Raw genomic sequence first — 21,830 nt, forward strand, 5'->3', positions numbered from 1 at the left:
AGTTGAAACTTGTTAAATTTGTCTTATTAAGCTGACATACAGTGCGTATTGAAGCACACTTTCTTGAGCGGTAAATTACTCGTTATCGTGACTTGTTTCTGTGGATCATATTATTGATTGTACAGTTTTAACTTTACTTTGACTTGTGAAAAGAGAATTAACTTTGATATTCTCCAAACTTTCTTTCTGAGGAACGAAGTTCCTAAGTAAGAGAAACTTTGTGCAAAGCATAAAGTCAGTTTCTCTTACTGGCGTTAACTAAGCCTACTCTATTTCAACATTGGTGTTATTGAAACCAATAGAGAGACTTGCTAACTTTGAGTTTTGAAGAATTTTATTATTATCAGATTTGCAAGTGGTAAGACACCCTGTTTTACAACTGCTAACTGCAGCAGGATGAAACTTTGCATAGTTATAGCCAAGTTATAGGCCTACATGTAGTAGGAACGGGAATTCCTGTGTTCTGTTTAAAACTTGAGTTATTAACAAAAAGCTCAACAAAAATTGGATTGTTTCAATTTGAATTATTTTGTTATTCTGAGAGAAACAAGTTTGTTATAATAGCAAAGCTGTGCAATTAGTTATCAAGCGTAATAGAGCAACAAGTAATGCAACGGTATTCTACAGCATAGCGGATAATACAGTTCACAAAAGTTAACTGCAAAAACACAATATCGGGACAGATTTGAAACCGCTGAAACGAACTGGCGGTGTAAATTTTTTCTTGACTTTGATAGGAGAGCAGCCTTTACAATCTCTAATTACAATTGCGAGTCTATTTTTCTTGTAAATTCTTGACTTTTTTTCTATTAGAGCCCACAATTTTTCCACTCCAAGAAGTACGTTAGTCTTAAGTAACCAAAATCCATAGATTAATTAAGACCACTTTTTGTTTTAAGATCCATATTGTTTTAACTTTGTTTTAAGATGGGATAAAAGTTTTCAGATCTAAAAGAGACTTTTCTTAACGAGTTGAATGGGTGTTACGTTGTTGAAATCATTGTAATATTATTCAGAATGCCGCCATACGACACACTCTCCTACAAGACATTGCCAACAGACCCTCAAATAAAGACTGACGAACCCAGTAAAAGACAGAATATAAGCAGCATCAGGGTCGCACTCGAATAGTTAAACTGTACGAGTTTGCAGCTTTGTTTGCAAGTTCTTACAAGGCGATGCCTTGTCTCACAAGTTTTTCCCAAAAACTTGAAAATTCTGGCAAATTAATCATTCGTCTTACAATTTCTTATAGGTCAACCTTTCGACTTACGATGCTCTTGAAAGTTAATCAATTGGCTTACAAGGTTCTTCTAAATTGAATATTTAACATTAATATTACTTAATCTTGTGAATTTTGGTCTTGTAAGAACTTGAAATTTCCTGGCAGAAATTTACAAGGCAATTCATTGCCCTGCAATTTGTTTTCCAAAAGCTTGCAAGTTTTCGCAAGACAACCACAAATTCTGCCCATAAACCGAAGAAAAAAGCATCATGAAATTCATCACGTAAAGTAAACTATTTCTTGTTAATTATATGCAATTTACAAATGTAAATTGAGCAGATTTGCGGCACAATTTTTAAACAAAAAATTTAATTAAAAAAGAGCCAGAAGATCTAGCATTTATTGGCCTATTTATTGGTGAATGATAGAACTATAAATTGAAACAGCTAATTAGAGTTAAACTCGACCGACATGAACTCGCAAGAAACTTGATCTTTTGACTTGAATGTTTTTACCAGCTAGCCATTTTTCACAAAAAATTTGCAAAATTTTACAATTTAACCATAGGCTCTTGCCCATGGTTAACAACAAAAAAAGATTTTGTGGACTCGGAGAGACAGGTTTCACTAAAAAAGAGCCTTAAACAGCTATGACCGGGGTTTCCATTATCACCAATTTTCATCTATATTTACATTTGCGTATAATGCCGGCAGATTGTTCCAAATCGGAATGATTGATTATCTCACAGCGTATTTATTGTTGATTTGAGATTAATTTGGTATCCACCCCAAAAAATAAGAGTTGCTCTTTTACTTCTCACGGAAACAGTAATTGAGAATTGGAAGACGACGAAAACAAACCTACTTTGATATTGCAAAAGCTCTAATCCAATTTTCCATTTAATTTTCCTCCAATAAAACAATTGTTTTTTACAATTTTTTAAAATTCCAATACTGTTTTTTTTTCAAGTTCTCTGAGAAGTAGGCCATCGTATAATCTAGTCGATTGGCAAAAGCATGTCAACTATGATACTCCTCAGGGCACAGTTGCGGGAATTCCTATTTTTCGTTCAAAAAATAAAATTTTCTTTCAAATTTTAAGAGCTGAGTGAGGCTTGCTTTATATTTGCTAATATTTGTATACGTGCATATTTACTACTTTACGCCATAATCCGCCAAAAAACTCCAAAATTAATTGACGATGCTGAATAATAAACACTTAAATTAAATCTACACGTTGTCATAATGGAAGTCTTTATATGTAGAGAAAATAACCACCCAAATAATTTTGTTAAGATAATGTTTTAAGAAGTTAAAGCTCCTTATATTTAACATTGAATCTGGAAATAGCCCAAGCATTTAAAGCTCTTTTAAATTTTCTCATCTGATATGACTACATCAAATCGATTTATATGTTTGGTCAAAAATACAAAAACCATTGGGACATTGGTTGAATGATTTTAAATTGATAATGATTGATCATTTTATTTCAGTTTAAATATTCTTGCAAGTTTTTTTCGGATAAAATCATCAACGTCTATCGTTATCCATCAGCACAAATCAGAGGTATATTTGTGCATTACATTTTGTTATGGGCGTCAAAACAATGATAATTGTGGAGATCTTCAGCAGAAGCAAAGAGATTGTATACAGCTTTGATTCACTGAGAAATATCAGAAATTGTTTTAAGAAAAAATATTCAGTTTGTTGCAATTTTTTAAAAAGTTTTTACTGGTACTTGACACGTCGGAAATTCGAATAGATTAAAAATGTAACACTTCATTTCACTAAACTAGGACTAAATTTCTGGGCTTTCGAGACTAAATTGACTGCTGGATTTTAATCAACAAACTGAAAACATTTTTCTGAAAATTAGTATTCACATTCATAGAAAATTATCTTCTGTTACATTTTTGTTGTCGATTTCACATGCAAAGTTTCTATGTATAAAATCCGAGTTTCGTGTACTTGAATTTCACTCACACACAACGAGAAGCACTTCCGGAAAGAAGCTCAGCCTTTGCAGACATAAGTGTGCGAAAAACTATAAATGAAGTGGGTAGCAACTTTCGACAGTAAACGCTTATGAATTTTACAAGTATTCCCCGGAACGGATTTAGGGGGCTGGAACACTTGAAGAATCAATTTTTGGGCAATTGTCTGTTGTATTAGTAGATAGGCTTTTAACAGCCCCCTAGTTGAGAGGTCAACTTTATGAAAAGACCTATAAAGTCGACCTGGGGGGGGGGGTATTTCCCAACCTTAAATACACACGGTCGACCTCCTTACAACAGCTTAATTGGAGCTCTTTTGTCTAGTTGGATTATTATGCTCAAGTGTCGGTTCCATACTTTCTCAATTGTGGGCGGAAGATACATTCGCTTGTAGATTTTGTTGGAAATAAGCCTGTAATGAAGTCCACATTCCTCAGCTCTCCCTATCTTTATCACTTTAGAAGGATCCAATTCAAGAAACTAGGCAACAATAAAAAGAAGTAGATAACAAAAAAACCATAGCTAAATTTTATTTTGCTTCAAAACAGAATCAAGTTTTCAAAACCGTAAAACATGGGGCATATGCACTGATATGTTATCAGGTTGCGAGGCTCCACACAATCACAAATACACAAACGAACGCTTATCCGCACGTTAGCAAAGCCTAACACACACACACACACACACACACACACATACACACACAGACACAAACACACATACACAAACACACACATGCATATAAGCAAACACACAAACACACACATATGCATATATATACACACACACGCAAAGACACATATACACCCACAAACACACACAAACAGACAGAAACACACCCATACAACACAGACATACAAACACACAACACACACTCATATATACATACAAACACACAGACACACACACATACAGACACACACACACATACACAAACACACACATGCATATAAGCACACACACAAACACACACATGCATATATATACACATACACGCAAACACACACACACACCCACAAACACACACAAACAGACAGAAACACACCCATACAACACAGACATACAAACACACAACACACACTCATATATACATACAAACACACACACACACACACACACACACAAACACACGCACATACACACATACAAACACACACACACACCACACACACATATATACACACACAAGCAAAGACGCACATACACACAAAAACACAAAAAAAACACACACACAGAAACACGCTCATACAACACAGACATACAAACACACCAACACACACACACACAAAAACACACGCATATACACACATACAAACATACACATATACACACACGCACACAGACTCACAAAAACAAGCACAAGCACAAAAACACACACAAGCACACACATGCATACCCACATACACACACAGACATACGCATATACACACAAACACACAAACACATACGCACACAAACACACACACATACACGCACGAACACACACACAGACACACACACATACACAAATACATAAAAACGCACACACAAACACACACACAAACACTCAAACATACACACCGAGACACACATATACACACACAGACTCACATACATTCAAAAACACACACACAAACGCACACAAGCACACACACACAAGAAAACACACACTCATACACACAGACACACACACATAAACACACACACATACACTGACATACACTCAAACACACACAAACAAAAACACACACACATATATATATATATATATATATATATATATATATACAAACACACACATACACACATAAATATTCACAAACACACACAGACACTTACATATATACACACACAGAAAGACATACACAAACACAAACACACATACACACAACAACACACACATACAAACACGTACACAAAAACCAACACACATACACGCATGAACACACAAACATACACACATATACATACATACATACATACATACACAGAAACACACACAAATATACACACACAAACACACACAAATACACACACAGACATACAAACACAGAAATACACACAGACACATCAACAAACACAAACACAAATACACACATGGACACCCATATATACTTACACAGACACAGACAAACACTGAAACACACACACACAAACACACATACGGACACATAAAACACACACACACACACATACACACAAACTTACACGAACATAAACACACAGACACATACAGAAACACATACACAAACTCAAAAACACACATAAACAGACATACACACATACACACACACACAAACACACAAAAACAAACACACACAAAAACACAGAGATATAAACAAACACAAATACAAATATACACACAGACATACAAACACAGAAATACACACAGACACATCAACAAACACAAACACAAATACACACATGGACACCCATATATACTTACACAGACACAGACAAACACTGAAACACACACACACAAACACACATACGGACACATAAAACACACACACACACATACACACAAACTTACACGAACATAAACACACAGACACATACAGAAACACATACACAAACTCAAAAACACACATAAACAAACACACACAAAAACACAGAGATATAAACAAACACAAATACAAATACACACACAGACAAACACATGTACACACAGACACATAAACAAACACAAACACAAATACACAAACAGACACACATATATACATACACAGACAGACAAACACTCAAGCACACACAAACACACACATACACATACAAAAACTCACACAAACATACACACATACACATTCACAAACACACACAGACCCCCACATACACACACAGACACACACATACACAAACAGACACACACACACACATACACAAACACACACATGCATATAAGCAAACACACAAACACACACATATGCATATATATACACACACACGCAAAGACACACATACACCCACAAACACACACAAACAGACAGAAACACACCCATACAACACAGACATACAAACACACAACACACACTCATATATACATACAAACACACAGACACACACACATACAGACACACACACACATACACAAACACACACATGCATATAAGCACACCCACAAACACACACATGCATATATATACACATACACGCAAAGACACACACACACCCACAAACACACACAAACAGACAGAAACACACCCATACAACACAGATATACAAACACACAACACACACTCATATATACATACAGACACACACACACACACACACACACACACAAACACACTCACATACACACATACAAACACACACACACCACACACACACATACACACACAAGCAAAGACGCACATACACACAAAAACACAAAAAAAACACACACACACAGAAACACACTCATACAACACAGACATACAAACACACCAACACACACACACACAAAAACACACGCATATACACACATACAAACATACACATATACACACACGCACACAGACTCACAAAAACAAGCACAAGCACAAAAACACACACAAACACACACATGCATACCCACATACACACACAGACATACGCATATACACACAAACACATAAACACATACGCACACAAACACACACATACACGCACGAACACACACACACAGACACACACACACATACACAAATACATAAAAACGCACACACAAACACACACACAAACACTCAAACATACACACCGAGACACACATATACACACACAGACTCACATACATACAAATACACACACACAAACGCACACAAGCACACACACACAAGAAAACACACACACATACACTGACATACACTCAAACACACACAAACAAAAACACACACATATATATATATATATATATATATATATATATACAAACACACACATACACACATAAATATTCACAAACACACACAGACACTTACATATATACACAAACAGAAAGACATACACAAACACAAACACACATACACACAACAACACACACATACAAACACGTACACAAAAACCAACACACATACACGCATGAACACACAAACATACACACATATACATACATACATACACAGAAACACACACAAATATACACACACAAACACACACAAATACACACACAGACATACAAACACAGAAATACACACAGACACATCAACAAACACAAACACAAATACACACATGGACATCCATATATACTTACACAGACACAGACAAATACTGAAACACACACACACAAACACACATACGGACACATAAAACACACACACACACATACACACAAACTTACACGAACATAAACACACAGACACATACAGAAACACATACACAAACTCAAAAACACACATAAACAGACATACACACATACACACACAAACACACAAAAACAAACACACACAAAAACACAGAGATATAAACAAACACAAATACAAATATACACAAAGAGAAACACATGTACACACAGACACAAACACAGAGAAACAGATACACATAGAAACACACACATACACAGACATATACACATACACACAAAAACACACACATATACACACACAAAAACACACACATACACACACAGACAAACACACAGAGACACACAAACACATAAACAAACACAAACACAAATACACAAACAGACACACACATATATATACACAGACAGACAAACACTCAAGCACACACAAACACACACATACACATACAAAAACTCACACAAACATACACACATACACATTCACAAACACACACAGACCCCCACATACACACACAGACACACACATAGACAAACAGACACACATACATATACAAACACACACACACCAACACACACACAAACACATACATACACACATACGCACACATAAAACACAAACACATACATACAAACATACACGAACATAAACACACAGACACACACATTCACACAGAAACACATACACAATCTCAAAAACATACACACACAAATACACAGACATACACAAACGTACGCACCACACGCACACAAACATAAACACACATACACACTCAGACACAAATACACAGAGACAAACACACCTGTAAAACACACACACACACGAAAACACGCAAGAGCACACACAGAAAGACAGAAGAACACACGCACGCATATACACACATACACACATACAAACACGCAAAATTACATACACATGCACAAATACACAAATACATACAAGTACAGAGACAAACACGCAAAAAACAAACACATACAGGCACACGCGCTCACACTCGTAGAAACACAAACACGCCAACACACACACACGAAAACAAACACAGACAAACAAACACACGCACACACCCACAACCACAAACACGCTCTAACGCACATATTTACACACACGCACACACACAGACACACGCACACACACGCACACATGCAATTACCCACGCAAGCACACGCACATACGGACACAGCCACAAACAGCAACACACACAAACTCATTTACACTAGCTCATGTACACGCACAAACACACATACACTGAAACACACACAACCAAACACAAACGCGCACCTATACGCATATACACATACACACAGACACACACACACAAAACCACGCAAAAACACAATTACACACACATACACACACACACGGTCACACACAAACGCACTCACACATACACACTCACAAACAAGCATATACAGACGCGTATAAAACCACATGCACACAGACACAAACACGCAAAAAAACACAAACACAATAAAAAACAGACACACACAAACACACACACACACAAATTTACACAGACAAAACAAACACAAACATACACACGTACACACACATACACACACATACCATCACACAAACACACACACACAAACACAAGTACATACAAACACAGACACACACACACACACAAACACGAACACCTAGTCTCGCAAATGCTCACAGACACATATACAACCACATACACACAGACGCAAACACGCAAAAAACACACGAATAACAACATAGAGACACACAGACCGACAGACGTACACACTGACACGAAGAGAGACACACACACAAACACACACTCATGGACACATGCAAAAACACGCACACACGCACAAACCTATACACACACACATGCACACGCATACATAAAAACACACACAGACACACATTCACACACAGACACAAACACGCACGAAAACCACAGAAAAACACACGCAACAAATTACTCAGACACATAAAGGCACATACACATACACATAGGCACACACACAAACACGCATACACGCAAACACACATACACACACTCACAAACATACACAAAGAATCACAGACACACATAAACACAGACACACACAAAAACAAACACACACATTTACACACAGACAAACTCACACACACGCACGCAGAAAACATGCACACACGCACACAGACACTTACACTCGCTCGATCAGACACGCACACCCACACACCCGCAATTACACACACACGAAAACAATCACATACACACATCCAAACATAAAGGCATACACACATACATACACAGACAAATCAACACACTTACACACACAAAAACACACACACATACACACAGACACACAAACACACACAAACACACATACAGACAAACAAACAAAAAAACATACACACACAAACACACACAAACAAACATAGACACACACACTCAAACCCACTCATATGGGGCACATGCACTGATCTGTTATCAGGTTGCGAGGCTCCACATAATCACAAATACACAAACGAACGCTTATCCGCACGTTAGCAAAGCCTAACACACACACACACATACACACACAGACACACACACATATACAAACACACACATGCATATAAGCACACACACAAACACACACACATGCATATAAATACACACACACGCAAAGACACACATACACCCACAAACACACACAAACAGACAGAAACACACCCATACAACACAGACATACAAACACACAACACACACTCATATACACATACAAACACACACACACACACAAACACACGCACATACACACATACAAACACACACACACACCACACACACACACACATACACACACACAAGCAAAGACGCACATACACACAAAAACACAAAAAAACACACACAAGCACACACACACAAGAAAACACACACTCATACACACAGACACACACATATAAACACACACACATACACTGACATACACTCAAACACACACAAACAAAAACACACACACACACACATATATATATATATATATATATATATATATATATATATACAAACACACACATACACACATAAATATTCACAAACACACACAGACACTTACATATATACACACACAGAAAGACCTACACAAACACAAACACACATACACACAACAACACACACATACAAACACGTACACAAAAACCAACACACATACACGCATGAACACACAAACATACACACATATACATACATACATACACAGAAACACACACAAATATACACACACAAATACACACACAGACATACAAACACAGAAATACACACAGACACATCAAAAAACACAAACACAAATACACACATGGACACCCATATATACTTACACAGACACAGACAAACACTGAAACACACACACACAAACACACATACGGACACATAAAACACACACACACACATACACACAAACTTACACGAACATAAACACACAGACACATACAGAAACACATACACAAACTCAAAAACACACATAACAAACACACACAAAAACACAGAGATATAAACAAACACAAATACAAATACACACACAGACAAACACATGTACACACAGACACATAAACAAACACAAACACAAATACACAAACAGACACACATATATACATACAATGCAATTACCCACGCAAGCACACACACATACGGACACAGCCACAAACAGCAACACCCAAAAACTCATTTACACTAGCTCATGTACACGCACAAACACACATACACTGAAACACACACAACAAAACACAAACGCGCAACAATACGCATATACACATACACACAGACACACACACAAAACCACGTAAAAACACAATTACACACACATAAACACACACACGGTCACACACACACGCACTCACACACACACACACACTTACACACAAGCATATACAGACGCGTATAAAACCACATGAACACAGACACAAACACGCAAAAAAACAAAAACACAATAACACGCAGACACACACAAACACACACACAAATTTACACAGACAAAACAAACACAAACATACACACGTACACACACATACACACACATACCATCACAAAAACAAACACACACACACAAACACAAGTACATACAAACACAGACACACACACACACACAAACACGAACAACTAGTCTCGCAAATGCTCACAGACACATATACAACCACATACACACAGACGCAAACACGCAAAAAACACACGAATAACAACATAGAGAGACACAGACAGACAGACGTACACGCTGACACGAACAGAGACACACACACAAACACAAACTCATGGACACATGCAAAAACACGCACACACGCACAAACCTATATATACACACACACACACATGCACCCGCATACATAAAAACACACACAGACACACATTCACACACACAGACACAAACACGCACGAAAACCACAGAAAAACACACGCAACAACTTACTCAGACACATACACGCAAACACACATACACACACTCAGAGACATACACAAAGAATCACAGACACACATAAACACAGACACACACAAAAACAAACACACACATTTACACACAGACAAACTCACACACACGCACGCAGAAAACATGCACACACGCACATAGACACTTACACTCGCTCGATCAGACACGCACACCCACACACCCGCAATTACACACACACACACACGAAAACAATCACATACACACATCCAAACATAAAGGCACACACACATACATACACAGACAAATCAACACACTTACACACACAGACACACACACACATACACACAGACACACAAACACACACAAACACACATACAGACAAACAAACAAACAAACATACACACACAAACACACACAAACAAACATAGACACACACACTCAAACCCACTCACACAACATGCACACAAGCACACACAGATACGCAGATAAACACACTCACTCACACACATACACACACAAACACACACATACACACAGAGACACACACACGCACGAACAATTACACATATACACATAGACAAACACACGAAAAAAACACACACACAAGGACTCACAGAAACACACACACATACACACAGAGACACACACAAACATATATATTTATTTATATATATATATATATATATATATAAATATCTATATATATATATATATATATATATATATGTATATATATATATATATATATATATATATATATATATATATATATGTATATATATAAATACAGACACACACGCAAAAATATACAGAAACGCACAGACGCAAAAACACACGCAGACACACAAAGGCACACAACCGATCGCACAAAAACACAAGCATACACGCTTGCACTCGCACAAACACAAAAGCAACCAACCACACACAAACACACATACACAAACTCACCCACAGCTACACACACCGACATGTTAATCTACACATACCCACACCACGCGCTTACTCTCACAAACATATACCCACACATGCAAACAAACACGCAAGCGCACACACACACAAACCGATACACACACACGCAGAAAGCATACACACATGCACAAAGGGAACAACACACAGAGAGACACACAAGCACGCACGATTACACTAGCACAAACACAGACGAACACACATACACACCAACAATTACACACATACGCAAACACACACACACATACGGACACAGCCACAAATAGCAACGCGCATAAACTCATTTACACAGACACAAGCACACGCACTAACATGCACAAACACACTGACACATACACAACCAAACACAAAAGGCATACATACGCATAAACACATACACACAGATACACACACAAAACCACGCACAAACACAATTACACACAAACACACACACAAGGTCACCCAGACACACACGCACACACACATATATATGCGCAGACACATATGCAAACATACCCACGTAGAGCAACACTCGCACAATGAAACGCACCCAAATAGGCGTGCAACAGTATGCAGCTTCGCAAACATATGTTAAGACATATTTTCGGTCATTATTGTGCAAGTTTTGCTTTAATTTGAGATTTGAGTTCCCACACACACAAGCTCACACCTACACACACACATGCAGACACACACACAAACTCCTAACCACACAGACACAAAAACAATCACAATACATACACACATACAAGGAGAGACACAAACATACACGCACAAACACACACGCACATACACAAATGGACATACAAACAAACAAACACTCACACACGCACACACACACGTACGCACTCACACACTCAATCACGCACATACCCATACAGGCATATAAATACACATACACATAGACACATATACAACCACATAAACACAGACGCAAACACGCAAAAAACACACGAATAACAACACAGAGACACAAAGACAGACAGATATACACACATGGACGAACAGAGACATACACACAAACACATACTCACGGACACATGCACAAACACGCACACACGCACACACACATATACACACACACACAGACAAACTTTCAAAAACAGACAGAAACACGCAAGAAAATCACAGAAACACACACGCAACAACACACTCAGACACACACAAACACACACACACGCACAAACACATACAAGCACACTCACACACATAAACACACAAACACATACACACATAGACACAGACACACAAACACACACACACACAAATAAACATACACATATACACCCAGACAACACACACACGCAGAAAACACACACACACAAGCACAAACGCAACAACACACACAGAGACACACAAACACGCACGCTTGCACTCGCACGAACACACACCGTCACATACACACAACCATACACACATGCACACCCATATATACACACAGACACACCTACACATACATACACAGACACACAAACACACACTTACACAAACAAACACACACACACAAGGTCACCCAGACACACACGCACACACACACACACACATATGCGCAGACACATACGCAAATATACCCACGTAGAGCGACACTTGCACAATGAAACTTACCTAAATAGGCCTGCACACGTATGTAGATTCTGAAACATATGGACCTTAATTCGGTCATTATTGTGCAAACTTAGCTTTAATTTGAGATTTGAGTTCCCACACACACACAAGCTCAAACCCCCACACGCACACGCAGACACACACGCACAAACACCAAACCACCCACACAAAAAAGTACCCATACTGCAAACACACATATACAGACAAATACATACATACACGCCCAAACACACACGATTATACTCACACGGACACACAAACACGCACACACGCACACACACACATACGCACTCACACAATCACTCACGCAAATACCCATACAGGAACATAAACACACAAACACACAAACACATATACAACTACATACACACAGACACAAACACACGCATACAAACACACACATACAAATACACAACACACACAAACACACACACTCACACACATGCATACAAACACTCACACAGACACACTTTCACACACAGACACAAACACGCAAGAAAACAACAGAAACAGACACGCAACAACACCTTCAGACACATACAGGCACACACACATACACAAAGACACACACACACACACAAACACGCACACACACACACTCACACACATAAACACACAAACACAAAGACAACGACACACACACAAAATCAAACACGCACATATACACCCAGACAAACACACACACGCAGAAAACATACACACACGCACAAATGCAACAACACACACAGAGACACACAAGCACGCACGCTTACACTCGGACGAACACACCAGCACACACAAAGACACACACACCCACATACTCACAATACACACACCCACACACCGTCAAATACACACACCCACACACACAGGCACACACACAGAAACACCTACACACACCTACAAACACAGAAACACCTACACACACACAAACACAGACACACACGGAAACACACAACATGCACACAAGAACTCATAGTTACGCAGATAAACACACTCACTCACACATACAAACGCAAACACACAATAAAAGCACATAACCACACGCACACATGCAGCAGCACACACAGGCACTTAAAAGCACACACATATACACACAATTTCAAACATTTACACAGAGACACACACACACTCACACAAACACACACAGACACACGAACACACACATACGGACAAAGACACACACAGACACGCAGATACGCATACACACATACAAACAAACACATTCACACAAATACACACACAAACACTTAAACACAAACACACACGAACAATTACATACACACATACACAGACAAACACACGCACAGAAGCAACAGCACACAGACACACACATACACACAGAGGCACATACACAAACACACACACACGCCTGCGCTCGCACAAACACAAACGCAACCACACAAACAAACACACATACAGACACACAAACACACGCACTCACCAACAAATACATACACAGACACGTTAACACACATATACGCACCCAAACACCCGCGCACACACACACGAACATACACGCACACTTTCAAACACACACTCAAGCGCACACAGACACCGAGACACACAAACACAAACAACCACGAACACAAAAAAAACAGACACGTGCACACACGCAAAAACACACACACACAGACTGAGAAACACACAGACAAACAAACAAACAAAGACACACACACACGCACAAACACACACACACAAACACATACACACAAACACACACACGCACACGCACACACAGACACTCACGCACACACACTTCCAAAGAAATATATACAAACATTTACATGTAGAGCGACACTTGCACAGTGAAACTCACCCAAATAACCTCACAGGCACACAACCACAAACACACGCACACACCAACAGACAAACACACAAACTAACCTTCACGAACTAGCACGCGCTAACGCACACATACATACACACACTCAAACACACCCATACACACAGACACACACACACACGCACACACACACACACACACACACACGCAAGCACACACACAGACACACCGACATAGCCACAAACAAGAACACCCACAAACACAAACACATATACCCATACAGACACAAAAACAAACACACACGCACGCGCGCGAAAAACATACAAAACAAACAAACACGCACATGCAAACACACAGACGCACACGCACACAAACATGAACACAAAAATATACATACATACACATGTCCACCGACACTCACACAGTGAAACCCACCCAAATAACCGTAAAATCGTATGAAGCTTCTCGAACACATGGGGCTTTTTTGGTTATCATTATGCAAAATTTGCATTAATTTGAGATTTCAGTTCTCACACACGCAGGCACGCATACACCCACAAACGCACACCCAAGCACACACCCACAAACACAAACACGCTAACACACATACATACACACGCGCACGCACACATACACTTAGATAAACACAGGCACACATACACTTAGATACACACACACACAAACACCCCCCCCCCACACACACACGCACAAACACAAACACCTGCAGAAACACAGAAACAAACAAATACGCACATGCACAAAAACAGATACACACGCACAGAGATATGAACACAAGCCTATACATACATACACATGTACAGCGATACGCGTACATTGCAACCCGCCCAAATAAACGTACAACCGTATGTAGCTTCTGAAACACGTGGTTTTTTTTCGGTTATCATTTTGCAGAATGCTTTAATTTGGAATTTGAGTTCCCGGGAATGAACTAAACATTTTTTTTATCAAGTCTACTTGCAATAACGACAGTTGCATAACTTATCGATGGAAAAACTCGACGAAAAAAGCCCAATGAATAGAACAAAGAGTTGTAACAGTGGCAAAACTCTGATTTGGGTTAGACGCCTTTTAAATAAACTGGCGTTGCGATAACAAATGTTGCATATCTTTCCGATGAAAAAACGAGTTAGCACCCATTGAATACTACAAAAATCTGAAACTGGCGAAACTCTACTTCGGTATTAGACTATCTTTTTCCGCCACTCTTTTCTCAACACTGTTGTTATACGAAGAGTGTCGAGAAAGCACCGGCCGAAAAAGACAGACTAATCAGTTGCAGTGTACCAGAAGTGTAGCATGCAACTGTTGTAGTCGCAAAGAGAATTGATTAAAAACATGACCACATGGTTGTTATCGCTCTCTCCAAGTTACTGAACAGTTCGGCTTCACAGTTTGGTAAGTTTGCGATGGCGAAATCAGCCGTTGGGTAGTGGTAAAATTTATTAAAAACATTTTTACACGTTTTCAGACCTTGTGAGAGTAGGGCTGTAGTGACGTCAGCTGTTTTGAAACGTCTTCCGGATCGGATAGATTGAGAGCAATGTGAATGACATTTTGAAGGTCAAAAGGGTTCACTCTGCCTTGCTGTTGACCTCTGTTGCTCTGCATAGTTGTCTTCACAGAGATCAACAAGTTCAAATATTTCTTCATTTCCACAGCAAAGCCCTCTAAAACACAATTATCGAAGCGCTTAAAGAAGGCTCTCTAAACATAGCACGATTGTACAATTTCTTTTTTTCAAAGTCGACGAAGTAAAAAGTTTGGTAGTTTGAATTCAATAAGCAGCAGAGAGCGCAGAAGTTAGAAGAAGGTACGTGACTCTGATGAAGTCACTGAGAAATTTGGCATTAATCGAGAACCACTTTTCCGTTCGACATATAAGCCAGAATTTTTTTTAGCAGAGTCCCGTAAAGCTGCTTGAAACAACAATCTTTGTATGATTGAAATATATCTGCACTGTATTTAGAAAATGTTGTATTGTATAATCTGGGATTTTAAAATTTGCATGTTGGTGTTTCAAAGTGGTGTTTCAGAATCTGTATGAAACCAAAAAGGCTAGAAAAATCTTAACCTGGTGGCTGAATGTGAGGGATCTCCGAATTCGTGGAAATCATTTGCACAGAAGTTGCTTCATTGTGATACCCAATTTCTATCTTAGATAGAACTCCCAAAAAACCTTCGTTAGCCGGCCAAGTAATTAAAAACTCTATGTCAAATTGATTCATAAATACAGCCCAGTAGAAAGCTCGATTAGTGATCCTCTACTATCTGGTATCCCTACCGGGCTCATCAACTGGACCTATTCAGTGCAGTGAAGAGGCCCGGTCAACATCTTTTGCATTCAAGACTGCTTTTTGAGATGAAAATATGCCAAATGTTATTATCGCATAATTGTTTTTGTTGCTTTAGTTATCGTTTGACTCTAATAACAACGTAGACATCTTAATCCTTAATAAATATTGTAGCAGTAGAAATACTGGATGTATACCTCAAGCCAATCAGAGACTGAGAAGACACTATTCTCTTATATAAAGCGCGTGCTGCACTAACTCTAGTCAGTCTGTTAGCTTAGATACACCATGTGTATACATTTGACTCCGGTGCTAAACTGTATTACCACCGTATTAATAGAAGTTTGTCTTCGGTGTTTTACTGAGTTGGTTAGTCTTAGAGATATAGGTCAGCCTACTTCGCGCGCAGAAATAAGTAGCCCCAGCTCTTTATAACTTAAGGCTTTAATAAGACTTAAGTTATAATCCTTAAGTTATAATCCTTTAATAATCCTGGGTCTGCCTTTATAGTAGGACCAATTTATTTGACTTGTGATTCAACTTTTGATTTATATAATTTTTTTCCTTTGCTATTGGTCACGTCTCAAAAATTGGCTTCAATTCAAAATATTGTCCATTGTTGTAAAGTGCTTTATAAAGTGTGTTTTTTACATGAAGGAGCGCCATATTAAAATTTGCCTACAGGAACGAAAAACAAACAAACAATTTATTCTTGTTTATCTGACCTGTGTTGAGAAACAAATATCAGAAAACAACAAGGATCAAGATTTTTGCCATTGTTTCTACATAACACTAAATGACGTAACAGCACGCACGGTTGTATAAAATATATTTGTCAAACTAGAAGTAGACTTTCTCAAAGTATTCTTCATCTTCTCGAAGCATTGAAGAGAAATGATACACAGATCTAATCTCTCGAGACATACCTCTCGGAAAACATTCACAGAGATTTACTATAGCTCATAAGCATTTCTTGGTTTATCGGTCTAACAATAAAGAGATTCTCAAATTTTTATTCATTTCCAAGCGTCTGTTTCTATTTTCATTCTATTATACATATATATATATATATATATATATATATATATATATATATATATATATATATGTATATATATAATTATATACATACTTACATATATATATCTATATATATATATATATATATATATATATATATATATATATATATATTGAAGAATGTGAGCGCATAATGTCTTGGAATCAGGTATTTAGTTAGTTACTGCAATCACTATCTATTGTAGCTGAAACTTGTATGTGTTACTGCAGTGAGCAAGCATGAAAAAATTAAATCTCACTGCTTTATAATTATGGTTTTCTATTTAGCCGCCGCAATCACCTTAGCTTGTTGTTTTTTCCGGCTATTGCTCTGTAGCTGGGATTGAATTGCCGGCCAGTACATTGTATCTTCACAGTAGAAAAAGCTATTCTACTGTAAATCTACTGTTTTTAGTGATTGTTTACAGTTTTAACTGCTGTCTTAATTTGATTCGTTGATTCTTTATTTCAACATATAAAAATGCAAAAGCACAGCAGTATTGCATCAAATAGCACTTAAAAGACACGAATACCGCTTTGTATCTAGCACTACTCCAAATTTTGATTAAATTGAGTATTCCTGTTTGTTATTGTGAGCTATTTCTGTTTCACAAACACAAGACTTTCTGTTTTTGTGTCATTTTGTTGCATACAGTTATTGGTCTGGTGCGGACATCTGTGCTGCACCAAAAGTTTGTTATTCTACAGAAACCAGAGTACGGAAAAAATTGGCCCCACCAAAAAACTAGTTTTGCAAACATATGAAATCAAGGTTCATTTTCGCGCTTTCAATAGGAAAATAAAAAAAAAAGAACAATGAATTTTACTGCTTTACTGCGGCTACAAATCTAATGCTTCTTTTAGTGATTGTTTAAAATTCTTGCCGGCTGGCTTTTCTCTGATTGGTTCATTCTCTACTTCAACATATACTAAGGCAATAGCACAGCAGGATTGAATCGAATACCACTCAAATGTCATGAGTTTTGTTTTGTATCTACCACTACTACAGCTGATCCCAAAACCGAGAAAATTGAATATTTCCAGTTAGTTTTTGTGAGTTATTTTCTGATTGACGAGCACAACTCATTCTGTTCTTGTTTCGTTTTGCTGAATCCAGTAATAGGTCTTGTGTGGAGACGTCAGGAGCAGCAGTAGTTTATTAATCTGCAGGAATCAAATTAAGGGAACAATCCTTACCAAAAAACTTTTTTTGCAAACTGATGAAATCAACGCTCATTTTGGCGTTTTCAATAGGAAAACATAGTAAAAAGACTGATGAACTGAACATCACCGTCCAAATTGAGAACAAAAATTTTTTACTGCTCTACTGCCTCGACAGCAGCTAAACTTCTATTGCTTTTAAGTGACTGTTTACACTTCTTGCTGACCGGCTTAGTCTGATTGTTTGATTCACTATGTCAACTTATAAAAAGGAAAAAGCATAGCAGGATTGCATCAGGTAGCGCTTATTTATATGAAATTAATTTGTATATACCACTACTACTATATACCACTATCTCGTCCCAGATTTGAAAAAATTGCCAAAATTTCCAGTTTGTTAATATTAGTTGTTCTTTTGTTGACTTAAACAAATCTTCCTATTCTGTTATGGTTTCCTTGCATCCAAATATTTGTCTTGCGTGGACAGGTCTGCTACAGAATAAATTCTTCAGAATTAAAGTATGGGCAATATCTGAATCACCAAAAGAACATTTAAAGAAAACAAATAAAATGAACGAATTTTTGTCGTTTTAATACTAAGGGAGTGTTTATGCCCGATGAATTGAACTTTGCAGAAAAACAAACAGTATAATGACTACTGATAACAGCAAAAAAACAAAAAAAAAACAATGCAAAATTTGGCCTTGCGCGATAAGCAAAAAGAAACAAGCACTGCACTAACAGTCCATGAAGGGACGAAAGTTTCCAAATTTCCCACAGAGATAGAACAGGCGAGTCTACTATAAAAATACTGCTTTTATAGTGGTGGTTTAAACTTCTTGTCGGCTGGGGTTGTCCGATTTATTGATTCCTTATTTCGACAAATACTTAGTACCGCAGCAAGGTTCAGATAGCACTAAAAGTATAGTTTTTTTGTTGTATGTAGCAGTACAACAATATAAATATATATATACATATATATATATATATATATATATATATATATATATATATATATATATATATATATATACATACATACATACATACATACATACATACATACATATAAATATATACAGATAGAGAAAGAGAGAGAAATGAGAAAAAAGAGACAACAAATGAGAAACAAAAAAACAATTCATCTGGCATTGCTTTTCTGGATCTGC

At 37.8% G+C, this 21,830-nt stretch overlaps 1 protein-coding gene across 1 annotated transcript in view; it reads right to left on the bottom strand.

Annotated features, from left to right (window-relative positions):
• LOC142342230 (glutamate receptor ionotropic, NMDA 3A-like) overlaps positions 1-17,814 on the bottom strand; it is a 95,832-nt gene extending 78,018 nt beyond the window's left edge. The window contains exon 1 of the mRNA XM_075393489.1: positions 17,621-17,814. Within this exon, the coding sequence (XP_075249604.1) occupies positions 17,621-17,800 (180 nt within the window). The 5' untranslated portion in view covers positions 17,801-17,814. The remainder of the gene's footprint in view (positions 1-17,620) is intronic.
• Between the last annotated feature and the right edge of the window lie 4,016 nt (positions 17,815-21,830).

The sequence above is a fragment of the Convolutriloba macropyga genome, chromosome 7 (assembly GCF_964194025.1).
Source record: "Convolutriloba macropyga chromosome 7, txConMacr16.3, whole genome shotgun sequence".
Classification (NCBI taxonomy): domain Eukaryota; kingdom Metazoa; phylum Xenacoelomorpha; order Acoela; family Convolutidae; genus Convolutriloba; species Convolutriloba macropyga.